This window comes from Parasteatoda tepidariorum, chromosome 5 (assembly GCF_043381705.1).
Source record: "Parasteatoda tepidariorum isolate YZ-2023 chromosome 5, CAS_Ptep_4.0, whole genome shotgun sequence".
NCBI classification, from domain to species: Eukaryota; Metazoa; Arthropoda; class Arachnida; order Araneae; family Theridiidae; genus Parasteatoda; species Parasteatoda tepidariorum.
Genome location: NC_092208.1, coordinates 44,193,921 through 44,221,369, shown reverse-complemented (window position 1 = coordinate 44,221,369; position 27,449 = coordinate 44,193,921). Strand labels below are relative to the sequence as shown.

General features: G+C 27.8%; 2 protein-coding genes across 2 annotated transcripts in view; both read left to right on the top strand.

Annotated features, from left to right (window-relative positions):
* Positions 1-27,449, top strand: part of LOC107454398 (sodium channel protein para) — a 227,573-nt gene that overhangs the window by 138,689 nt on the left and 61,435 nt on the right. Inside the window, exons 3-8 of the mRNA XM_071181380.1 lie at positions 18,168-18,373; positions 18,732-18,860; positions 20,028-20,119; positions 23,418-23,624; positions 25,130-25,187; positions 26,220-26,364. Of these exons, the coding sequence (XP_071037481.1) occupies positions 18,168-18,373; positions 18,732-18,860; positions 20,028-20,119; positions 23,418-23,624; positions 25,130-25,187; positions 26,220-26,364 (837 nt within the window). The remainder of the gene's footprint in view (positions 1-18,167; positions 18,374-18,731; positions 18,861-20,027; positions 20,120-23,417; positions 23,625-25,129; positions 25,188-26,219; positions 26,365-27,449) is intronic.
* On the top strand, positions 9,795-12,575 carry LOC107454410 (serine/threonine-protein phosphatase 4 regulatory subunit 2-A). Its single transcript, XM_016071607.4, has one exon. It carries the CDS (start codon positions 10,145-10,147, stop codon positions 11,510-11,512), a length of 1,368 nt encoding a protein of 455 aa, XP_015927093.2. The 5' UTR covers positions 9,795-10,144; the 3' UTR covers positions 11,513-12,575.

Here is a 27,449-nt window from a genome sequence, read left to right as displayed (position 1 = left end):
TCATAATTATTTTGAATATATAAGACATTGGTCCACTGTGCACCTCAGATGCGGTTCAATTGCGGCTCAACTAAGGTCGACGATAAATAAATAAGCGCTGTATATTATTTTAATTACTTGAAAAGTTTAAATTCTACCTGTTCTTTAGTAATTAAAGAATGATTCATCTTTTCACTTCAATTTTTTCGGGAACACTTCTTACTTTCAATTATGAAAAAAAAATTATAAAGTGATACTTTCCTTTGTGAAGCTAAGAACACTAAGCTTCTATAAATTTAACGGGCACTGTAGATTTATATGAAATTTGAATCTCACTGTATCATATCATATAAGATTCAGCCACAATAATGTTCGATCAATATTCAGATTTTCATCAAAATAAATGCGAATTTATTATAACGTATAAAATTTTAACATGCCTGCTTTTAAATTAATTAAAATGCTTGGTATTAATTATAGAAAAAAAACTGAATTTTATTTTAATTTTTTTATGGAACCAACCTTTATTATTATTGCTGACCTAAATTATACCATTATTCAGAACATATGATCAAACGTCCATTTCAAAGCCATCCATTAAGCTATACACTTTGCGTCTCTTAATCCTAAGAAAAATTTTATTTCCTTACCTCCTAAATCGAAATAGTTTGAAGCGGCAAAAATCATAAACGTTAATCAGACAACCTGCTGGCCCTTAACTTAGAGATGTGATCCTTTTGTTGCAACTTTTGCTGGAATGCATATAGCCACCGCAATACTGCAACTTCTACTAAATAATGCACATCATAATAAAATCAGCAGCTTTCTGTTTTCCGAAGAAATAAATACCCTAAACAAAGAATACGTGGCGATTACACCCGTCTCCTAAGTGATCGAGTAATTCAATATTACCGAGTAAGGCTGTGGTATGGATTAAAGCCTTATATCACGCCCAAGGGTAAAGCACGTGCCACAATGTCTTACTCCTTCCTTGAAATTTAGTACTCTCTTTCTATCTTTTTGGGTTCTTTCTGTTGTAATAATTTCATGAATACTCAATATTTAATTCCAAAATAGTTTCTTTCAAAGAACACGTCACAAGAGAACAACATATATATTATACGTATGTGACTACCGTTCGGCTTATAAAAAAGTGAGTTAATTATATATGAAATTTTAAAGTGACAGGCATTAGTTTACAATCAATATTTAGCCATTTTCATCAATGTCATTCTTCATATTCTTACTAATGTAGCTCATGAAATAAAAAATAAAAATTAACTTTAAAAATTGACATAATAGCTGACGCAGACAGTGAATTTTCCTAGGAGTGTGGCCGTCAATTTATTATCTTCTACAGTTAAGAGTAGACCGACCGGCCTGTCTAGGGGGCAGGGAACTGTCCTTGCATCAGAAAGGCTCTGGGTTCGAATCCCGGGCAAGGCATGGATGTTTCTTTCCCTCTATCTGTGCTCTATGTTCTTTCTTTGCTTGTGAATGTGACCCGCCCTATAAACGGATTGTGGTAGTGTGACTTGGGCCACAGGTGCCCACTGTGGGTAACGAAAGGAGAGTTAGCAGTTCCGGCACTTTCTGTCCGGCAGATTTTTCAATAGTTCCAAGTGCCCGCCATTAAAAAAAATAATTAAAAAGTAATAAATAAATAAATAAAACAGTTAAGAGTAGAGATCTTAAAAAAATGCTTCACCACCGGGGGATAATGGCAAATTCTTTTTTACCTCCATTAACACGAGGGTGGATTAAATATAAATTAGACTTTTTTAATAATATATATGACAATTTTATTTTAAAAATTTTATTTTTTCTCATACTACTCACTTTTTAAAATCTTTTAAAAGTTTTGTAATTCATTTTGGAAGTTTTAGTTGCATAAAATGAAGTAGGCCATTTACTTAATCTTCTACCTCTTCACTGGATGAAAATATCACTTCTCCCATTTCTCCTTTAAGGGGTCCAAACAAATAGTGGTCCGAAGGTGTTAAATCTAACCTATATGGAAGATGTTCAACTTTTTCCCAGTATAATGTCTGCAACTTTTGTTATAAGCCTGCGGCTTTATACGGCCTTTGAAAATGTCTTTTGCATCCTTTTGATTTGTGTTCAAGATTCTTGGCACCCACCTTGTTCAGATTTTTCGATATTCCAAATCATCATGAATTATGCTTTGCATGCTTCCATAACTTATATCTGTTATAACACTTATTTCACGAAATTTCCCTTGATAGTCAATATGAATAAGGCCACGAACTTGGTCAATTTTCTCTCTCGTAAGACTCATTCTTGGTCGAAGAACATGAGACAAGTTTTCAACTTCTTAATTGTTTCAATAATTTGTGCCATTTGCGTACTTAAGTCGTCGACAGGGTATTAGTGCCCAACTGTGCCTGTAATCTGCACAAAATTTCAATTGGTTTAACATTTTCTTCATTTAAAAATTAAATTATTATGAGTTGTGAAACTGCGTTTGTAACGGTGCGCATACTTATGATCAAAGATACTAATAAAAAAGAACTTAAAAAGAACTAAACACTGCGAAACAATTTTTAAGAGTCTAGATAATATTCTGTTGTTGCCAAGACAATGAGAATAAAAGTCTTCTGCAGCTATTAAAAAAGACTCATTTACATTTGATCCAAATACATATTTTATAATTTAAAGTTTAGATGAAAAAGGGATGTGGATAAACTTAGATTATACCATGAAGATTCAAATGATGAAAAAAATATTTTTAAGAATTTAAAATGCTTGCAAATTATTGCAGTATTACTTCGTTGCATAATTCTGAGAAATTTTGTTTCAATTCGTTTTGCATTTTAATATCTTTAAAAAAAATCGAGCATTTGAAACTTCATTATTAATATAGTTCACCTGAATTCACTTTCTCTAGATTTTAAATTATAAATTGCCGATGTATGTAAAGCAAAAAGAATTTTCCATGAAGGGTTTCTACTGCGATATAATATCCTTTAAACCCTTTGATATATTTTTCATACTTTTCATTATTAGGTAATTTAGTTCAAAATAAGAGAAAAATATTATATTTAGGATTGTAATAATTGATATTATGTATGTATGTATATGTATTTGTGTATGTGTGTGTCTATATCAGTGGCGTACGCAAGGGAGGGGTTTAGGGGTTTGAACACCCCCCTTGAGCTCAGACAAAATGGCAAAAATAAGCATTTTAGTAGAAATTATGCGGGTATTCTTTTTTAAGACTATATATTTTTATTTGCCTTATGCCTACCTTTTTATCTCGCGGTATTTCTCAGAATACTGAAAAAAACATTTACTATAATAGGGTTGTACTTTTGAAACCAAATTCATGTGATACTGTTATGGACGAGCTCCTTTCTGTTCTGCCAGTCGCGATAGTTTTCGAGACTGGCTGTTACGAGGGAGGTCTTTACGCGATGATTCTGGAATCTTAGACGCCCTGTCGTCTTTGAGACAACTCGAGAATTTTGGAGATGCGGTGAAAAATTATATAAAAGGGAGAACGGAGTACAATGTAAGTTTTTCTGTTGTACAGAAACGTGATACTTCCGTTGAAGAAAACGTTTCTAGCAGAATAAAATCTGATGAATGTGAAAGTGGCCCTCAAAGTGTTACTTCCCGCCCATATGACATGGGACTCTTTTCAGAAGATATTACATGCGAGAAGATATTACATTATGTTCTTAAACTTAAAAAATAAAATCGAAATTTAACTAAGCAATGTTGTCTAAATATTAGAATATATATAGAATTTAAAAATCGTTTTATGGTTTTTAATGATTTGAGTTCATTAAAATTTTTTATTATTTCTCACGCTTTCTTTTCCACCAACACATTTGAATGCGTAAGGCTATGAAAATGAGTCTTAGCAATAAATGGCCTTGGCAATGGAGTCTTGGCAAACCAATTAATAGCCAATGGATGGATTCCTTAACTTTTCTTGACGAAAACTTTTCCAACGTATACATGACACTCGCATTTTTGATTTCTTGGTGGACAGAGGTGGCTTAACCCTGCAGCCACACCCTATGAACCCTTTTCCAAAATTATAATTTGATAGTGTATATTTATATTAAAAATTAATATTAATCTTTACTTCGGAGCTCCACATAATTTAAAAAATAAAAGATTTATTTTATTTATCATAATTTTGATTCTTCATTTAAGCTGTTTATGTTTAATATATCAATGCTAGCCTGTATCACTCTCGAATAAAGTATGGACAGATGGAAATACATCAATGAGCATTTTTAACTAATGGTAATTCATCGAACCTCTTCAACAAATTGAAGCTTCATGCATAAGAATTAGCCATAGGAAAAAGAAAATAAAAAAACACTAGTTAACGACTCAGGGAAAAAAGCATTGAAAAATGGAATACTTTTTGCGTGCAAAATTAAGTCCGAATTTAATTTAATGTAAATGTAATTTAGTCGCATTTAAAAAAGTCGCAAAGGAACTGAAATTTCGCAAAACTTTCAAAGTCATTAACTGTATTTGCCAAAGCAACAAGTTCGAAATATGCTGGGGATGAAGCAAGCCTTACTTGTAGCAGAAACAAAATCAATTCACAAGCTTATGTTTACTAATTCAACTTTTTCATATAGAGCCCTAAAGTTTGAGACCTGAAATCTAAGTAATTAAATACAGAAATAGTTATGGGCAAGCTGTAAATTGTTTTTAAAAATGTGATTTTACTCATTTATGTACTCATCAGGAATTTTTTTATCCTCATACTCAAAATCACGTTTTTGAGTCAATCTCGTACAATACTGACTTAGGTTGTTTTTTTTTTTTTTTCATAGCCAACAACATTCTCATTGTCAATCTGTACACAAATTCATCATAATAGATTCCAAACATACATAGGCGTAGTGTCAGGGGGTCACGTGCTCCTTAAATTTTTCAAAACTTAAAGCAAAATTAAAGTTATTACTTTAAAAAACACCCAAAAAAAAATTTTTTATTGAAAAGTTTGTAACTTTAGATAGTTTATTAATAATTTAACGAAATAGTTCTATATTTATCAATTTTCGGCGTAGGTGGTATCTTAAAAAATCATTTAGTGATTTTTTTTAACTATTGCTTAACGATTTTTATGTTGAAATCAATAGGTATTAATATAGTTTATAATTGTGGCTATTAGTTATTTAGTTTAATGTTTGCACTTTATAATTTTTTAATTACAATTAGTTTGTGTTAATATTGCGCAAAGACACTAAAGTTTTAAAGACAGTGTTTATTTTTTGTACCTGTCCAAAGATTTTAGTATCGTTTTAATTTATTTTTGTCTTATAGCATAAAACATTTTTCAACTTGTTTGGAGCTTTAAGGTTTTATTCGGATTCAGGCATAAAATTTTAGGTAAAATGCGATAAAATATTTATATTTATTATTGTTATAATTTTTAACCACTAAGTTCCATTTCATACGAATATTTTTAGAGTACTGATACATTTTAAATTGTAACGTGCCAATTTTCAACATATTTCAATAGAATGTGCTCTAGGTATTACTTTAATTGATTATCACATTACTTTTAAAAATCTACTACAGGACTTGACTTTAAATACCGCGCGGATAGCTCTAAATGCATAAAAATATTAAAATTTGTCACATCATTGCACGTAGTAAAAACGTTATTCTTTAAAATTTTAAAGGAATTTCCCATCAAGGAATTACACAAATAATAAATAAAGTACATTATGATGGATCTGATTTTCTCGTATTCTTACAAGTAATAGTCTAATACAGTGATTCTCAACCACTGTGCCGCGGCACTTTTGTGTGCCGCCAAATTCTTAAAATGTGCCGCCAAATATTAGAAATGATACAATAAAAATTATAATGCTTTTTTTTTATTATGAGTAAAGTATTTTTCCATGCTTTAACCGCGTGAACATCTTTGTCGGCAATTGTATTGTCTCTGACAATCTTAAAATAAGATGGAAGTGCTTAAATTGTATATGACACAGAATTTTAAAAAATGTTGTAAGAGCTAATCATTAAAGTAAGCTATGCAATTAATAAACAAATTACAAAGGTTAACTAAAAAAAATTAAGCTAACAATTATTAATTAGCAAAAAAACTAGTTAACAAGAAATCACAAAAAAATAACAGTTAATAATTACAGAAAACAAGCTAACAATTAATAACTAGCAAAAAAATAAATAACTGTTACTAACTAATAAAAAATTGGTCGAAAGAAATAATTAATCCCTTAATAAATGTGCTTTTGTAGTACATGTTATTTTGTTTCACATTCAAAATTATTATCACAAACTATTTGAGACAGTGTAAAATAGGTAATTAAACAACTTTTAATCTAATTTTTTTTTATTGTGTGCCGTCGAATTTCGAAATCGTTAAAAGTGTGCCGCAACAACAGAAAGGTTGAGAATCACTGGTCTAATAGTTAAAAATGAATTAAAACAGTAAAAACTTGTTCGTGCTTTGGGCACTGTGGGTAAAGCGATAATATCACTAATTACAAGCCTAGGCTAATTTTATTTATGCTGATCTTTTATTAAAAATATATTGCACGATAGTTAAAATTCTTAGGTTTCGTATTATTTTTAAATCACAGTTTTATGTTTGAAAATTAAAATGAAACATAATTCCCATTAAAACTATTTTCTAATATTTACTTAAAGAAGTAATGTTAATAGATATTAGAAAAATATAGGAGTGAAAAATTGAAAAAATCAATAAAAAAAAATTTTCACAATTGATTGTTTAAAACTTAAAAACGGGGGGAAATTATTATCACCCCCTGAAATAGAATTGCAGCACGCAAAAAAAATTACTAAATAACTAACTAACAAAATAATTAATAATAACGACTAACCCTGAATGACTTTTGATATAATGATTGAGTTTGCAATAACTATTTAGCATATTTGATGTCGCCCGCTAGAAACAGTGATATTGAGTTAAAAAAGTTTGAGTTCATTAAAGTTATTCAAAATTATCCTTTTTTTGCACGCGCTCGCAATACATCATTCTTTACCATCTACAGTAAAAAGGTTATGAATTAGATATTTTCTACGGTATTTTTAATTTTAAGAAAATAAAACATCAAAATTTAGTCTTGCCATAATTTCACTAATGCCCTGAATACATTACAGAATCTTTCATTTCCCACGAAAGTTTATTATTTCCAATTTACTATAGTGACCATATATGGCAGTACTTTTACTTTCGTTACTTGTACCGCCGGTACAAGTAAAAAGTACGTACTTTTACTTGTACTTCGTTACTTTTTAAATTTAGTACTTTTACTTGTACTTTCGTTACTTTTTTAGGGAAAAAGTACAAGTATTTGTAACGGAAATATCGAANAGATTTAAAGATTTGATGAAATTAGAAATTCCGGATTGGATTTTCGATCCTTTCTCTTTTGAAGTTGTGGATAAGCTCACTTCCTCTTTGTAGACTGAGATTTTAGATTTGAAGTATGACTGTGAGGCTAAAGTCGTCTTTAAAAAATACGGTTACGAGTTAGCTTGGGTAAAGCTTATGGACACTTATCCACAATTGTGGAAACAAACTGAGCTTCTTCTCATCTCGTTCCCGTCAGCATATTTAGTGGAGAGAGGATTTAGTTCTGTCTTCCAGCTGCTCACAAAGCAAAGAGATATGTTGGACATTTACTTCAAGGGAGACCCGCGTTTAAATCTGAGGAGCATAAAACCTGACATTCAAGCTTTAACTTGAAATACACCAAGCACAGGGCAGTCATTGAAGTGGTAAAAATGTACTTTCTCAATCTTCATTTTTTTTCTCAAATTTAGTTGCATTACAAAACAAAATTTGTAGAACATTACAAAATTTTGTTTAACGTTTTCTTGATTACATTAAAATATGAATTTAAAAAAATGTACTTTTGATTATTCCGTTTTAAATATCATTTATTTTTGGTAAAAAAAAAGATTCACAATTTGTTTTTAATTAATAAAAATGACAGGATAAATGTGCCTTCTTATTTGCATTACAATTTAAATTAAAATCAAATAACATTGCATATTTTCAGTGTTTGGTTGCTCACAAGCAAACACTGAATGGTTTTTTGAACAAAAAGAGAAAGGGGCGATATGTGTCAGCCAACCCCAAGAGGAGGGCGATGGTCCACAAAAGGTTGGGAGCCACTGATCTACAGTAAAAAGGTTATGAATTAGATATTTTCTATGGTATTTTTAATTTTAAGAAAATAAAACATTAAAATTTAGTCTTGCCATAATTTCACTAATGCCCTGAATACATTACAGAATCTTTCATTTCCCACGAAAGTTTATTATTTCCAATTTACTATAGTGACTGTCTACTAACTCCTCTGCTAAATATGGAAAATTACTCTGAAAGACATTTATAAGAAATTTATATTTATGTATGTATGTATGTATGTATGTATATGAGCGATGTCGTATTTTATGTGCATGCTGGTTGTAATTTTAACACGCAATTTTGAATTTTTTTCGCCATAACAAGGTTTGAAAATTTGCTTTTTTAAAGTAAGAAATATATAATTGTCTTTGTTGGCTTACTTATTTATTTTATTATTCAATAAATGTGTTCGTAAAGGGGTCAAATTATCAAACAAAATTCTGTACAAAAATGTGCTTGCTAACAATTTCTTTGTGTTGTCCAGCTTAGTAGTCTATAAAAAAGGAACACACACTCTTGAATAAATTTTTTCGCTTATGATTGAATTTCAGAGCTACAAAATTCAAGGGGAAAAAAAGTATATGATAACTTAATGTTTTCTGCCTATTCTCTATTTTAATCTGCTAAATATTCGATAAAAAGAAAAGCTAAATAAAGAAACACCCATGAATAAATTTTTTCTCTAATAATTCGATTTCGCATATACTTATAAAAAAAATTAAGCCTTCAAAACTTTAAATAATTACAGTGCATCGCTTTAAAAATAAAAACCTGATGTCTTTGTAATCATAGTTTTAATTTACTTAATCGGAAATGAAATTCATAAGTTGAGGAATATATTCGATTGAAAACATATGTTCTACTACCAGTGCTGAAAAAGGACTTTTATGAAAAGCATTAAAGTTGTCAGTCGTTGTAAATTGAACACAATGCATGCAAATTTGATCTAATCTTGTCACATTTTTTTCTACGCAAATTTTAATTATAGTTTTTTAAGAAATAATAATAATTTTGATTAAATAATAATATCTTTTCCATTATTGGCGAAATCTTTTAATTCATCTTATTATTATTACTGTATTAAGATCACGTTTTTTTATTATTATCATTTAATAAATTAATTTATTTTGAAAAAGAAAAAATAGAAAACTTGGAACACATTGATAAACATGAAAAAATATATCCATATTTTCAAGGGGGAAAAAGTTATTTTTTAAATAAATTGATAGAGAGATTCCTTAAAAACTTATTTATTTTTCATATATTAAATTGTATAGGTAAAATCATATTTTTATTTTCTTGTATTTTTATTTATTTATTTTTTCCCCTAAATATTGCTTATGAACCAAAATTAAAATCGAAACCGAAACCAGATTCTTCTCAGTCAGAAAAAATATTGTTTATTTCGAAGCAAAATAAAAATTTATTAATATTTCGTAAATAATAAATAACGTGATTAAATTCGATTACGATTATCAATTTATTATTTCGTTTGCTCAGTAGTTGCTCATAAAGGTTGCTTACATGATGAGTTGGCTTTGCCCATTCAAAGGAGGAGCTGGGACGCTGACTGACGTCAACGTCGCAGCGCTCGAGCGTCTATCCAATCCCTACCTCAACTATGGAAGAATCCGGACTACGTCATAGTTCGATAGGAGGAGAATGATCTGCCTTTAGCGTCTCTCCTTTCCTCTCGAAGCTTTCAATGAATCCTTGCTTTTAATATCAAAATACTACTGTGGGTATTTTTGTTACACTGATGCGATAAGAAATACTGAAAAATACTTCATCGAACAAATTTTATTTAACGGCTTTACAGTGAAGAATGGATCTAGTGTCAAGCCTATGCTTTAATTTTAATCAACCACAACCGTAACCGGCTGTCTTTCCCCCAAATATTTTATTGATTTCTGGTGTTGTTGATTTACGAAAACTAGACTTTGTTTATTAAAAACAGTTAATAAAATAAACAGCAGCTCAAGGATGGAGTGGAATGCAGAAAGTGTGCTGGATGCGTTGAATGATTTTGAACGAAAACCAGAATTAAATCCTTTATTAGAGGAATATTTACAGCGTATTGCAAAGAATGGCGAAATTGTTTTCCCGTGGTGCAAACTAAAACCATTATTAAAAAAGAAACTTGAAGTCGTTGTCGACGAATTTTACGAAACTTGTCCAGTAGAAACTTCTGTACCTGTGCCGAATTTTGAAACTTTTAACTTTGATAATCTTAAAAAGAGTATTCTTCAAGCATTGGATGCATTTACAAGTGCACCGTTTACTATTCAACGATTATGCGAGCTTGTTACCAATCCTCAGAAACATTACAACCGCACAGATAAATACATGCGAGGCATTGAAAAAAATGTTCTTGTTGTTAGCACAATTGAACCTCGCACTGGTGGTCAAGGAGATAATAATAATGTCAATAACAATGTAATTGTCAATGGCATGATTAATGATTCTCCTCGAGATGATAATGATACTTTAAATGGTCATGAAAGCGAAAGTGGTGATAGTGTTTCCTCATCTAATATGAATACTTCTTCCAGTCATGTTCTTTTAGAAAATTTCGCTAATGTCTTTCCGACTGCTGCATGCATTCCCTCTGCTTCTAGTATGTGTATCAGTCGGGATATGGACAGCAACTTCATATCAACATCTGAAAGTGTTGAATCTCAAGATGAAATTGAGTTTGATAGATCAACACCTACCGCTGAAGAATCTGTGGGTAATATTGCAGAAGCCAAAGATGATTCAGATCCTATGGATGTTTCAGATGAAGATAGCTTCCATGAAGTTTCTATGGATAATGAGGAAGTAAATGTTCCTGAAGAATTACAAGAATCAAAAAAGGACAATGATGAGTCATGTGGTGACTTACAGTGTGATTCTAATACAGTTGATGATGACTCTGATGATATTAGGGAAGCTGATAATGAAGCTGATAGTTCTGCCTCTGTTGATTTACCACCTTTGGAATCTGTTGAAAGCAGTCCTCAAATTGAAGTCATCTCTCAAAGTGACGAAGTTTCCAAGAACTCTCCAAATCGAGAATGTTTTGAAGCCATTGAAGCTGATAATGAGTCAGCTAATGTAATAGATTCAAGTGAAGAACATGTTAAACCATGTTCTCCACTTCAGGAGCCATGTTCCCCATTTCAAGAAACATGTTCACCTCATCAAGGATCCTGTTCTCCACTTCAAGAGCCATGTTCACCACCTCAAGAACAGGGTTCTTCTCTTCAAGAAACATCTAATAGTGTGTCTGATAATAGTAAAATGTGTGTTAGTGAATCAGCAGAGCAAAACAATGAGCTTGAATCAGACAACAGTGAGGACTGTAACTGAAAGAGAATTTTTACTTTCTGTATTTTCTATTTTTGTGTTGGTACTTCATATACTTATTATCTGAAGCTGAGAAGTTAAGTGTTTTTAAAACGTGTATTATTCGATGTGCAACAGTAAACTTAAAATCTTCAAGTTAGTGGAAAAAAATAGTTAACAAGGAAGAAATTATTTTATTATTAAAGCCTCTGGAAGTTAATTATTTTATTATGGTATTCTTCATGTTGTAATGATTCATAAATTAAAAATAATTAATCTCTAGTTATAATAATTTTTTAGCATTTTGAATGATTAAAAATAAATCCTGTAAATTTTACTTTTAGCTACTAATATTTGTTTTAAATGTTTTTATAGCAGTTCATATCGATATAGAAGTGCTTAACTAATTTTTTCACTTTAAAGTAAATATTAGCTTCCCTGATTTCATGTCTTGCTGGTTATTGAACAACTTATCTATCTGTGTGTTAATTATGTGTTTCTCTAGAATAAATAACAAAGTATAATTTATTCATATTTATAATATTACCATCAATCATTGTGTGAATTGAAAATTTATCTTAGAGCTTGAATTTTTTTTTCCCCCATCTTAAACAAAATGTGGGTAAAATCCTAGGATAGCCCACCTCTTGGGAAATAATGATGATTCTAACAGCAAGAGATCAGGTGCGATAATGGCAACAAAATAAACCCTTGTACCTCTTTTCCAATGAAATCCAACCTTTGGCGTCGGTGTACATGTAAAATAACCAATCAGGTTTAAGAATTTTGNAAATGTGTGTTGGGAATCACCACATGGTGTGATATTCTAGGATCCACTCCAAAATGTGCTAACTAAATTACATGTATTTTTAATAGTTTAATTAATAGGGTTTTTCATATATTGTCCTATTTAATTTAACAAATGTAATATCAATTTAGTGCAAAAAAAAGTTGCTAGATTGTGAAATGTAATAGTCAACAGAGTTTAAAAAAACCTAACTCTAAAGGGTGTTATTGTGTTTTTTGGGGGTCTAAGATATTACCTAGTTAAACTTTTTTTAGGTTGAACTGAAATTTTAAATCAAAAGGAAATAAGTTAAGTTGAAAAAAAAAGCTTTTATTTTAATATATTATAATCTTTTTATGCTGGTATTAATGAAAGGTTTTTAAATTAATTCTTTTTTTGACTGGAAATGAAACTTAATATTAAAATAAAAGAATTATTTTTTTCTAAAAAAATATATTGTTCTTTTTATTTAATAATTTTCTTAATAGTTTTTTTAATTGCTCTTTAAACTATGTATGTAGAATCAGCAGGGGTCTGTCTAGGTTTTTCGGAGAAGTGCCTATTTTGGAAACTTTACACATAATTTGTGAAAATTAAAAATTATATTAGAAAGTCAACACAAAAATATGAATTTATCATTTTTTATAAGATACAAAAATGAAATTTTAAGAAAAAGTATTTTGTAAAACTACCGTTTTTTCTAAAGTTGATTTTTCTGAAGGTACCACTAAACTGTAGTAAATTTGGCATGGACAGACCCCTGATTAGTTATAATAATGAAATAGGTAACCAATCAATCATGTAAACTTTTATTAAATAAAATTTATAATGCTAAATAAGTTATCAGTTATTTCATCATTAATTATTCAGTATTTTATTAGGCTTTGAAATTTAATTAATATTTATATTTAAATTATTACTTTGTTGCATTAAAATATATTCATTAACAAAATATTTTAATACCTTTTGTATATTTTATAAAACAAAGGTATTCTTTTGAAAAGAATTAAAAAATTATTTTCAATGTTTTGTTATACTTATATATGTTTATTTTATTCATATTTGAAGGCTTAAAGGAGATAAGAGAAAGAAAAAGTTATTCCATCTTGTACTTTGCACCTGTTCAAATCACATTCTTACTTTTGTTCTTTAATTTTCTTAAGGAAGAAAAATTATTGTGTTAATTCAAAGTTACATACATATTTATCTAAATACACTGAGTTTTGAAAGTAGAGTTATGAATATTTGTGTGTTATGCATTAATATTTATAACTCAAACAAAAAATAACAATTGGTATAAGCAGGGGTCTGTCTAAGTTTTTCTAAGAGGTACCTATTTTGTGAAAATTTTGCCATAATTTGTGAAAAATTATAATAAAAAGTTAACACAAAAATATGGGTTTATCGTTTCTTACGAGATATAAAAATAAAAAATTTTTGTAAAGTTAAATTTGTAAAGGTATTGCTAAATGGTAGTAAATATGGCCTGGACAGACCCCTGATAAGGGTAGATTTTGATTATGTTGATTAAGACCCATTTGAGCCAGGGTTATTTTTTTCGGGAGATGGTGGGTTGTGGGTGGATCAAAAACTCCTTTGGTAATAATTTTTGTCATTTTTAAATCTTTCAACTTCGTCCAATCAGTTGATAGACTATATTTTGAGCATGGAAATGTTTTCAATAATTAATAGAAGCAAATAAAAGTCAACTTTGGATAATTTATATAAATATAGTTAAATAGCTAAAAGGTAAATGTTCACTAACTCTTTTAAATGTGTTCTTTTCAGTATGTAAATATTGGTTTAACATTGTTGAATCCAATATTTACAAACATTGAAATTATGAAAACATATCCGATGTATAAAAACATTGAAATTATCAATTTCTTATTCATTTTGCTGCTGGAATCTAATATTTAAATACAGTTGTAATAAGTATATATAAAAAAAAAAATTCGTAGAAAATAATTAATACAAACTATGTTATGTATTTTTAAGAAAAAGGGTATATGAGGAGCTTAGTGTAAGAAGTTCAAAGTGACATTTTAATGAATTTAGAAACATCAACTTAAATAATGGAAACTGTACAACACACATTTTCTCATTAAAAGTTGTCTTCTTTTATAGTATAAAAATTCTCTTCATATAGTCGACTATAACAAAATTTCAGACCATTTTAAAATATGACTTGGTACTTGCTTCCACCAAGCTTTTATGAATAACGAAAAAAAATATTATTAATTTATTTTATTTAAAGATTAAAAACATTACAACAATTTATAATCATATATAAATGAATCTACTTAATTTTATTAAGTAATTGCCGTTTGGGTAAAGATGTTGGATTGAGTTCGGAAGTTCCATTTAAAACTTTAGGATGTAAATCTTAATGCTATATATTTTTTCCTGGTAGATTACATATTGTTACGGGTTTTAAGTCTGCTTGTTTAATTTCTCTTTAACACTGTTTTCTTATTGAAAAATGGTCTAATATATAAAGTTTCTTTTTCTTCATTGTACAAATTTCATGATATAGGTTTGAAATTTTATAAGCTATTTATTTAAGACTTCTTTTCGTACATGCTTACTAAATATTTTTTTTAAAAAATGAGAAGCATAGTTCTTAAATGAAACCCAAAAAACCTAGTGATATTAGAATTAAGTGAACTGGCATCGATTTTTTTTATTAAAATTTTAAATTGTTATGTGTTGATAATTAAATTTGAACTGTTTAATTTTTATTTCATTTGTAAATATAACTTTTTTCTTTATTTTTTTTATAATAATAGTCTATAACGATCTCAAAATTATTTTTATTGAAAGAAAATTGATAGTGTTATGTTTTATGTCTGTTCATTTGAAATTCTTTAATATATTTTTTATTAATGGTTTTTACTTCATAAGATTATAGAAAAAATACTAATTGTAGTAACACTATGAGACTATAGGGAAAGCAATAATTGTAGAAATATTTAAACACGTGTATGTGTGTGGAGAATTTCAAATGTATCTTATTACAAATGAGTTGTTCCTGTTGATTTTAGTTAAGTACAGTATGGAACCCGTTATCCGGAAATCGGAAAACCAAAAAACCGGAACGAAATTCGATACATTTTCCCGCCATTTTTTTAAAAAAAATTTTTTGCTCCTAAGATTTTAGGATTTTTCTTTCTTTTTTGAAAGATGTTTACCTTACCACCATTTTGGAAATAATCATTAGTGTATTACTTCATTGTTTTTTCTTCTTTTTAAGATTATTTCCAACTATTTTTGCCTTTTTTAGTTGGGTTTAACAATAAGAAAACGGCTTTTTGTATCGATTCAGAAAACCGGAAAAATCAGTTATCCGGAATAGCGATGGTCCNTATAGGGAAAGCAATAATTGTAGAAATATTTAAACACGTGTATGTGTGTGGAGAATTTCAAACGTATCTTATTACAAATGAGTTGTGCCTGTTGATTTTAGTTAAGTACAGTACGGAACCCGTTATCCGGAAATCGGAAAGCCAAAAAACCGGAATGAAATTCGATAAATTGTCCCGCCATTTTTTTTTTAAAAAAACATTTTTTTTCCTCATAAGATTTTAGGATTTTTCTTTCTTTTTTGACAGATGTTTACCATTTTGGAACTATTTTTGCCTTTTTTAGTTGGGTTTAACAATAAGAAATCGACTTTTTGTATTGATTCAGAAAACCAGAAAAATCAGTTATCCGGAATAGCGATGGTCCCGATCGTTCCGGATAATCGGTTCCCTACTGTATTATGATTTTGTTTTATTCTACGGTAATATTAAATATAAAAAATCTTATGTGGCAATTTTTGCTTTTTACTGTGGAAAGTGAATTTTTTTTATTAAGAGCTTAAAATTTTCTGTAATTTAAGCAAGTTCATAATTCTTACATTAATTTATCTCTTGATATAAGGCTCTGTAAATATTTAATATTATGTGTTACAATTTTTTTGTGCAGCTGTAATGTTAATGTTAACTTTACTGTCTGTATGTGTTTTGTTAAAATGTAAGAAATAAAAGATATTGCTGATTTTTTTATACCTTTATTGAAATGCAACAACAAAACTATAATACATTTTAAAGATTTTTTCAATAATACAATGTTAAAACAAATTAATACCTTAGACATCTTAACTGTACCAAACAATGCAGTGTAATAAGAAGATACAAAGAAATAATACCAAATGCACATGATATTAGCACTTAGATTACTGAAACTTAAATTAAAATCAATAGAAGTTTTTCTGATTTATGAATCTAATTTAGGAGTAAAAAAAAATATGTTCATTTTAAAATAATGTGTTTAAATTTTTAAATGGTTTTTCTGATCTATATTGCTTTAAGTTCTAAAAACTTTTTTACACAATTAAATTTTTCCATATAAAAGTATTTTTTTTTAATCTAATTCATTTTCTCACCTGTAAATTGGAGACTTGTAGTTTTAATTAATGCCTTTAGTAATTAAACTCTGTACGTAGCACCCTGAAATATTCTTCTATATTGAAAAATTAAATTACATTTCTCAAAGACACATTTTGGAAAACGAAATTTTAGTGACATAGCAGTAGCTTGGTTTTATATGGTTAGTACTTATATGACTGTTGTAAGAGCAGTATTTGCTTTACTTTATTTTTGTGTGTGATAATTAAACACACACGCACATTTCTTTAGAATGAAATCAGATTTGTTTTCAATTCTCCTCAATCGAAGAGCAACGTGATAACATGTTAAGTTTGTTTTTTTAACTTTATTGTATAACTAATAATAGGCAAAGAGTAGTGATTTCCTTTCAGTGAAATTAAATCAAGAGTTTTATTTTGTTTCAAATAACATTTATTCAAGTATGACAGGTAAATTGATATTTTGATAAAATATTTACTCATCTTAAATCATAATTATTAAGTGTTTAATGCATTAGAATAATATAATATGTATTAATGTTGCTTTTGACATGTTAGTTGTACAGAGATGATTGTGCTCTTGAAAAAATCCGGATTTTTCGCTAACTGCGATCTAGAAATCCAAAGTCCAGAAGTTTCAAGAAATCATCAATCACATTTATGTGTAAAAATTCTAGTATATTTCATTTAAAAATATTAGAACTGGAATTTATACTTGGCATCTCTTTCATTTGTAAATAATTTTTTTTTTTTTTTCTNTTGTAAATATTTTTTTTTTTTTTTTGTTAAAGTAATAAATGTGATTAGAGATAAAAGTATACTTATTATTATAATTATTAATTTAAATATTGCTGCATATAATTTATTTAGAATTTCATGTTTAAAAAATATCAATGATTTAAATTTATAAAGACATTAATTTGTATTATTATTAGACATTTAAATTTATAAAGGTTTTTGACATGCGTCATTAATGATTTTACTCAAGAAATTTTCAGGAATTTTAAGTTGGGCTCACGATTACCCCTGGTAATATTGAATTTAAAATCTTTCAAATCTTGTGAAACGCTTAGAGGAAAAAATTCTAAATGCATTTGGCAGCAAACAGTCAACCAATGACCTTTGAAAGCTTTTCTTTTGTTTAAAAACTGAACACCAAAAGTGTGGTCTTGAATAATAGTTTAAATGTGTGTTGGGAATTTAATTACAACTCACAATATATAGTGAATGTTAGGTCGTGAAACCACCCAGCTCCAGACCAATGGTAACCAACTTGTTCGGAAAGTATTAGCAGTCTTTGTGCAACGCTGACCAATTGCCTCCTTCATGACACTGGTTACAAAATGTTGGCGCCTTAACCTCCATGATCATCCTGGCCCAGAATGGGCTGTTGCAGGAATGCTTACTATTTCCTTTGCTTTTTATGATGTTTATACTCTATTATCAGTGTATAATTGACAATGTTTTTGTTTTATTTTTAGACATTTATGATTATTAGCAAAGGAAAAGACGTCTTTCGATTCAGCGCTACTAAGAGTATGTGGATTCTTACTCCATTCAACCCTTTGCGCCGCATTGCCATCTACATTCTTGTTCATCCTGCCTTCAGCTTTTTTGTCATTGTTACTATTCTTGTAAATTGTGTGCTCATGACAATGCCTAGCAATGATACAATTGAAAGTTCTGAGTAAGTTAATTTCTCTTTTATTTTAGTAATTCAAAACATAATCAAACTTTTTCTATTTGCTGTGCATTTTATTTCCTATTTCGTATAAAGATAAGAAGCTAAAAATTGTTTCATCCTTTTTCCCAACGTTTGATAAAATGTATAGGTAGGTGACATTTTTACCTCAAACTGTCCCAATTTGTTTATGGTTTTGTTAAATGAGAATATTTTGCATTTAATAAAGTATTTAATAAATATTAGCATGTTATTGATGAAAATTAGCTATTTGGTGGCAGAATTATTGGTGTTAAATAAAATTGCTATTTGGTGTATCTCTAGTGTCCACAATCTTAATAAATTTTTTGTTTTTCCATTTCAGAACAATATTTACATCAATATATACAGTTGAATCATGCATCAAAGTGGTAGCTAGGGGATTTATTCTCGAGAAGTTCACATATCTTCGTGATCCGTGGAATTGGTTGGATTTTATAGTTATTGCCTTAGCGTAAGTTGCTTTTGGAACAATTTTTTGCTCATTATATTCTTTTTTTTCTTCTTTTCCTTCTCTGCACATATTCATATGCTTAGGATATCCAGATTTCTGAAAACCCAAAAGGTTTTATAATGTTTTTTGGCAAATTTAAAGACAAATTGCCAAACATTTTCTATTGAAAATGTTGCTGATTTTTACAAAATGGAATAAATTTATTGTTTTTTAACAGTCTGTTGTAATGGGAATAAGTGCAAATAATTCCCCAGAAACACAGTTTTTTTTTTTTTTTTTTTAAATTTCTTGCAAAATTAAAGGGTTTTTTTTATTGAACAACTTTTTCAAAATATTAAAAAGTAAAGAGTTGTTTTTGAAATTTTTTGATAGTAGTTTTTTTTTCCATTAACAAAAAAAAAAATTTTTATTTATTGAACTTAATGAAATTCTTGAATAAACTAGCATGTATATTAAATATGATTGGAATAAAAATATATTGCAATATCGATAATTTATGAAAATAAATTGACATATAAATTTCTTTTTCAATTAACATTGAAAAAAAATATTGTAATGCGACACTTTTATTTTACAGTAAAAAACATTTTTATTTTCAAATATACAAATTTCCCCCTATCCTCATTCGCACAATATGTTCTAAACTGTTATATGTTAAGTATGTGTGTTCTGTAATAATAGTAGCTTAGCTTTCTTTGAATATGGATATGTTTTAGTCATTCATCATCACAAATATATTTAGTTTAGATGTTATTTCAATTGAATTATATTACTATTAAATTTTATATTTAAGTTCGTAGTAAAAAATGTAAAATTATTGAAATTGAGTTATAAAATTTTTACCGTCATTCTAATTTTACAAGTAAATACATTAGTCTCACACAAGCTCTGTCATTAATTATTTCATTAATATTTTTAGAAATGAATGTTATAACTTCCAGTGTATTTTATTGTTAATATCTTGCATTAATTTATAAATTGTTAACAGTATAATTTTTTTCCTCAAAAGCTAATCCTTTTTTAAGCTGCACACTATTTTTACATAAGTCATGAATTTTATTTATTCTTAGTAATATAAATTTTTTTGAAATCATACTGAACTTCATGTACCTGGGAACTGATCGTAATTAAATATTTTGTTTCATGTTTTATTTTTTGTCATTCCAGATATGTTACTATGGGTGTAGATTTAGGAAATTTGAGTGCATTAAGAACTTTTCGTGTACTCAGAGCCTTAAAAACTGTAGCTATAATTCCAGGTATGCTAAATGTTTATATTACTATACATTTATATGACTAGAGTTTGCACAATTTTTAAAGAATGGTTGAAGATTGTCTTTTATTATTATTATTACTATTACAGTATAGTTTGTCTAAAGTAATAACTCCCCTAGCCATTCGTTTAAATAGGTTGTGGTGACTATTGTAACGAGGTATAACTATTTCAAGTAGGGGTGTAGTGTCATTGTATAGGATAGATTTTTGCTCAGTTCGGCGAATCTTTTTCTTCAGTCTATTGTGTTAGCCCTAGAGCGAAGAGAGGCTACCTTCCTTGAAATACGCAATTCTTGTTCCTGTACTAGCAGTTGACCTCAGACTTTGTGGTGAGGGAAGATCTTACCATTTACAAATTATAGAATGTCGACCAATTCTTTCTCATGAAACCAATCATTGTGAATGATAGATATGGGAAAAAAATAAATGCAGCACAACATAAAATATCAAATATTGACTTAATGTATTGAAAGTAATAAAAGAATTAATAGTCTTGAAAATTAATAAATTTAAAATAAGTATAAAAAATTTGAATTAAAAAATATTATGTACTTAATGCAAAAATATTTGCAATGCAAAAGATTTATGAATAAGCACATTTGTTTATTTAAAATATTTGGAAATTTTGGTTTGAGTACACGCTCTTCTTTTCCCTTCAAGCAAACTGTTACCCAAATAATTATTCTATTATTGATTATTTTGAACCTGTTAACAAAATGTATGCATTGCAAATTTCTGCACTGGTTTATTATTCTAGTTTACACTCTGGTTTATGAATTTGTATTTATGGCAGTTCTTTGGTGACTTTTACCTCACTTGAATTAACAATTTTTCGAATATAGTCTTATTTTTATAACTTTTGAGAGTTTGTAACAGTTATTTGTAACTGTTGGGTTCAGTTTTGTTCACTTCTATCTAGTCCCATCTATGCTGATTATGGAAACCTGCACAAAATGACAATATTAATAAAAGTTACTATTTTTTTAAGCCAAAGAAATTTATTATCTATATTTTTATAATTAAAAAATTATTTCATTCCATCATTATCTAAGCTCATAAAAGTTTGCAAAACTTGAGAACTATTCAAAATTTTAAAGATCAAGGTGAAAAAATGTCACCAAATTCGCAATTATTTAGAAGTATTTTATTGAATTTTAGATAAATTACCTTTAAAATATATTAAGATTAATGCTGTTTGTAGTAAAAGTGTCAGTAATTTTTTTTATAAAATAAAATAAGTATTTTTTTAACAGTCTTTTGTAATAGGAGTAAGTTTAATGTAGTACAAATTTTTTACTATATTTAAACTAATATGTTTTAAATAAGAAATATATGTTAATTTATGTATTATTTGTTAAAAGTGGTCTATATTTTTCTCAATAGTTTAAATTTCAATAGTCCAGTCAATTTGTTTCACAAAATTTATAGTACATAATAATATTGCTTTTAAGTTTAACGTCCTCAGATTGTAACTTTATATATTCCCTCTGAAAAATTCCCTCAAATGTCGAAGCAAAAAACTTTCAGTTATAGCTGCCATAAGAAATTTAGATGTGGAGCCATTAAAATATTTGTGAAGGTCATAGTTTATGTTTATTAAAAAGTTCTACTTTGGCTTCTACAGTAAAAGTTTTCGGAAAAAGTATATATTGTCATTTATATTTTTAATATAAAAAAAATTTTACGTTTGTAATAGAAGTATACTTAATTTTTAGGAGCTAAAAGTACTTGGAAGAATTTTCAACTATATGTAGCTAATTTATGTTATTTAAGGCTCTTTCTTTTAAGATGATCGATTTGTGACATAATCGTGACATAATACTACAAAATCGATTTGTGACAAAATTTTATCATAAATTGCATGCTATGCATGTGAATGGAGTAGCCAATAAAAATTTCCAATTGTATTTTTCTAAATAATGGTTAGCTTACTCCTAAACTTAATAACTTATTTCATGTTTTTCGTATAATATTTGTGGTTTTCCTCATGTTTCCTAGTTATGTCCTAGAAATAATAAAGAAAGTTACAAATATTTGTGCAGAGTAAATTTTAATGTGTATTTGTTCCCTTAAAGCCCATTTTAGAGTTATTAAAAAAAATGACACAATTTGAGTAATTTCAATTTAATGAAGTGTAAATTAGATATGAAGATGCTATACAGTATTAAAAAAAAGGAAGTTTTAAAATTTTTCTTACCTAGTTTATATAACAATCCATGTGTCTCCACTTTGTTATAATGCAAACATCTTAAGTGGCAACCAAACTTGTCACGCGCACGAAACAACCATGTGTGCTCATTCACCCCTAACAGGTGAAAAAAAAATGGTATGTTCACTTTCATATCCAATTTATATCTGGTGAAGTGAAATACAAATTAATTAAATTTGCTTCATCTTTTTGAATAACTCTGCTTAATTGTATTTTACAATGTTATATGCTGAAAATTATTTTAGTTAGTTAATATTTATGACAATTTATTCAATATGACTTTTTTTTTCTTAATGACTTATCAAACTCATCAAGCCAGTTTGCAAAAGTTGTGCTTAGCTATTCAGAATTAAAAGTTATAGACTCTTGCAGTTAAAGTTAAGCAAATAAACTGATATAATAGCTTGGAGAATATATTTAGGAAAAATAACTGAAGAATAAACAATTGTGTTTAAAGTCATTCCTTCTTGTAAGACACTAATAATGATACTAATAAAGGGTTAATAATGATTTTTTAGAAACTAAATGGTTGAAACTTAAAAATTTTATAGCCAACATTGAGATTTTGCAAATGTCAGATTACCGTATTATAGATGCTGCGTTCAGAAAATGCAGCATCTGCTAAATTAGATGAAAATATACAAATTTAAATTATATATTAGCAATATATTATTTGAAATTTCCTAGTTTTTCTCATAAAATATCAATTACTTAGAATCATTATACTTAAATTATCAATTACTCAGTCAAAGTTTATCCTTAATCAGAGCCTTATAATAAAATATTTGGGTTTATTTTTTGTTAAAATTTAAATTTGTATATTTTAACCCTCTGAGCATTACTCTCCTTTTCTCAAACTTTCAAGTGCAGGCTTTCCTTGTGAGAAAACCGGTTTAACTAAGCTATTCAATGAGACAGTAGGATCAGCAGAGAAACTACTGTACAATTTTTCCCTGAGGCTCAATGCTTGTTAGGTTAAGCTAATAATTTTATTTGATGCTCTTTTTATTTAATTTTGGCAGCTTTTTTTGTGATGAAAAATTAGTAAATGGTATTTTTGTTTTACTTTATAGGTCTCAAAACCATTGTAGGAGCTGTTATAGAATCTGTAAAAAATTTGAAGGATGTGATCATTTTAACCTTATTTTCTCTATCAGTATTTGCCTTATTAGGTTTACAGATTTATATGGGAGTTTTGACTCAAAAATGTGTTCGTAACCCAGATCCTAGTGAAAATATAACGTGGGAATTATATAAATCAAATTATTCAAAAGAAGAAGGTAAGAATAAGAAATTTAGTTTTTGTGTTTTCAAAAAATGTCAATACTTATAAATGAATGGCATAAGATGTAGGTTAACAATTCCTAGAGAGATTTCACAAAACATTCTGCACTGTCATATGTAAGTTCTACACTCTGCCATTACTACATAACAGCCTTAATTCTCTACACAGTGCAGAACTTACATTCAGAACCATGTATGATGTTATGCAACTGTATGAAATCTCTCTAAAGAAAAGGTTATTGTTTTTTACAACTAGCTTCATATGTTTGCTAAAATTATAATTCACTCAAATTAAAGCCAAAGTTTTAAAGCAAGGTTTAGATAAGCTGAAGCATTAAAAGTAAAGGGGAGGAATTTGTGGTGTTGGAAAATTGTATAAAATTAAATGTGAGTGAAATTAGTTAAAATATGTTGTTGAGCATTGTTAAATTAATCAAGTTTTTTACTCAAAATCTTACTAAGCAAATCTAAAAAAAGGAAAATTAATAATAATAGAATTTTTATTGGGCTATTCCTGCTTTGCAGGCCTCTTTTCTCATTTTTTAACCCATAAAACTGGAATGCTTTAGTTTTTAAACTAATATTATGCTTATAGTAATGTTTACTTTTTAACTTTTTGGAGAAATTTTGTAGTTATCTTGATTAATTGTAAATTTGATTGTTTAATTATGAATTCAAAAAAGAATTCAAAATAATTTGGAATAACTCTATAAATTCAGTTCGTACACATAGCTCTAAGTTCACGCTCTAAACACAACCTGTTCACAAAAATACATAATACTTCAATTCCATTTACTGCTAATATTTGATACAACAGTGAGCTTAGCATATTTCTGTTCCATCAAGTTGCCATATTTGGTTTTTTGTCTTGATTGTTGTTAATTTTGTAGTAATCTATTCTTCTTGAAATAAAAATTAACTATTATTTAAAAATGCCTATCAAGACATGCTATACATAATCAAACTCATAATCACTCATAAGCAAACACCATACTCTCAGAAGTTCAAATATCAGAAAATCAAGTCAAATGGAGAATCTTTCTGAATATGACTGTCATGGTTTTTTCTTTTTTAAGTCTTTTGATGAATTGCCATTTTAAAATTTATCATATATCACAAAGGTAACGTGTGAATCAAACCAAATTTGAGTTATACCTCTGTTTACTTATATGTTTTAATTATAATAAAATCAGCTTTTCAAGAAATGTTGCCTTATGTGATAAAAAAAAGCAATAAGCTAGCTGTAAATTTTCGAATTTGAAATAAAAAATATTGAGTTTTAATGTTTTGTTTGTATTTACTTTCATTTTGGAAGTGCAATCCATATAATAAGTTCGCACTTAATAATAGGAATCAAAGTTAATGAATATATGAAACAGATTCAAATTTATGTAGTTGAGTTGTATATAATTTATTTCTATTTTTTATTAGCTAAATTTGTATATAGTGTTTTTAAAACAAAGTGTCAAAATCTTAATATATTATTTCTATGTCTTTGCAGAAAATTGGTTGAAGGAAAATGATAACTTTATTTTGTGTGGAAATTCCTCTGGAGCAAGGTCGTATTGATTATATTTTGATTATAATTTGTTATTTGGAATTTTAAGTGTAATTTGTTTCATTCATATTAGTTCTTTCATATGCATAAATTATTTGAAATGCTTAAATTTTGTGACACGTTCTAAAACATGTTACTTTCAATTTTTTTTGCTAGTTTTTTCCTTTTAAATATTTATTTATTCATTATAACTTTCATGTTCATTTTAACGAAATTATGTTCTTGTAGTCTATTTTCTGATGAATAATAAAAACCTATTTTTAGTTTTTGTATTGAAATCGTATTTGAGCAAAAACAGAATCATTGGATTTTTCGCTGCAAAACATTGCCTTTATATTTTTCCAAGTAATATTTTTCCAAGTTAATATTTTTCCAAGTTAATATTTTTCCAAGTTAAAAATTTCTTGAATATGAAGCCTTTTGCATTCAAATTAAACAAGAAGTAAATTGGAAGAAAAAAAAATTCAGTTGCAGGGAAGATAACTCAAACCAGTTTTAGTGGTTTTATCCAATTTTGAATTGTAAAGAATTCTATGTAGGAAAGAAAGGTTTTTTATGCAATGTAATTTTTTAACTACTTATCAAAACATTCAGTTTGATGTTTATCTTAATTCGGCAACAAAACAAAGAAACATCTAGAAATTTTGTCAATCAGGATAAAACAGGGGCGTGTCAGGAAGTTTAATTAAAATACTCAAAAGGCCGGAGAAAACGAATTAATATGAATTTGAGGTACTTAAGCATCCACTAAATTTTCCTAAAAACTAGTAATGCAATAATTTTTTTTAAATATTCATTTTTAATTTTAATAGCAAGCAATAAAGTTCTGCAATATATTTATGTATAAGAAAAATAATAAAAAATTTATTCCCCTAATTTCTAAAATCAGATAGTTTTTTCTGAATGTTGATGGTGACCCTGTTACTTGAAAAGTTAGACTGCTGTTAAAAATACAATACGCATTTTGTTTCAAATATATCTGATTCTGATATTTTCTTAAAATTGATATCTCATTATAGCTTTCTAATTTCAGGCAGTGTCCCCCAAATTCAACTTGTGTTCAAGGTGTTGGCCCAAATCCTAATCATGGGTACACTACATTTGATAGTTTTCCATGGGCTTTTCTAAGTGCTTTTCGATTAATGACGCAAGATTTTTGGGAGAGTTTGTATCAAATGGTGAGATTTATTACAATTTTTCTAGTGTAAAGTTTTGTTTGATCCAAATTAATAAAAAGTACTGATATGTAAACTAATGTTTACAAAATTCTATCCATTAGGCATGCACTTACAAATTATGAATGTATTGTTTATACAAAATTAATACTTTTGAATAAATTTATAACATATCTAGGACTTAAATAACATAATTTTTGTTTAACTATGTAAATAATGGCCTTTATTTTGTTTCAAACATAGGTTCAATGTCTTATTTACTTATTATAGTGTTATCATTTGGTAAAAATTATGTCTAAATCTATTGCTCTACATTCTAAATGACATTTGATGCTTTGAAAACAAAGCAAACTTTTAATGTGCAGCATGTAAAATAAAAGATGAACACATATTTAACTTTTGATCTAATGATGGAAATTACCTGTATTAAAATGTAATCTTCATTGTATGAGAAATTGATTTGAAATTTGCTTATTAATTGCAACAGGCTGTAATTCAAGTTGCAAAAATAGACGTTGAAATGTTGTTTCTCTGATTAAATGTGCTTTTTTATATATTCTAATTTTGAAACTCAAAATATAGGGTGCATTCACAATTTGGGAAATAGGATCCAATTAGAGTTGGAAGTCCTTAATATTAATTTTATTTTTGTTATAACCTCGAAACTGATTACGTAAATTTTAAAAATAATTTACACCTATTTATAAAACTTCTTTATGCAAAATTTTGAGGTTTAGGAATCTAAATCTTCTTTAAAAGTAATAATTATGCTTATTTAGAGATATTTCATATTTTTGCCTGATTTCTTCTCAAAATATCATTATTAGTTAATTAGCACATTTAAGATCTACCCCACTAACTATTAAGGCTGTTTGTTACTATATAGAAAAATCAGATCAATAGATAAAAAGTTATTCAGGTTTCCTGTATTTTATTCTGCATACTGCTAAAGTGCTAATTATGAAAAGAGCTTCAGCAAAATATTTTTACTGCAAAAACTTAAACATTTAAATTTGATAAAATTTAAATGTTTTGGTTTTTGCAATTCCATTAAACATTTAAATTTGATTAAACTTAAACATTTTATT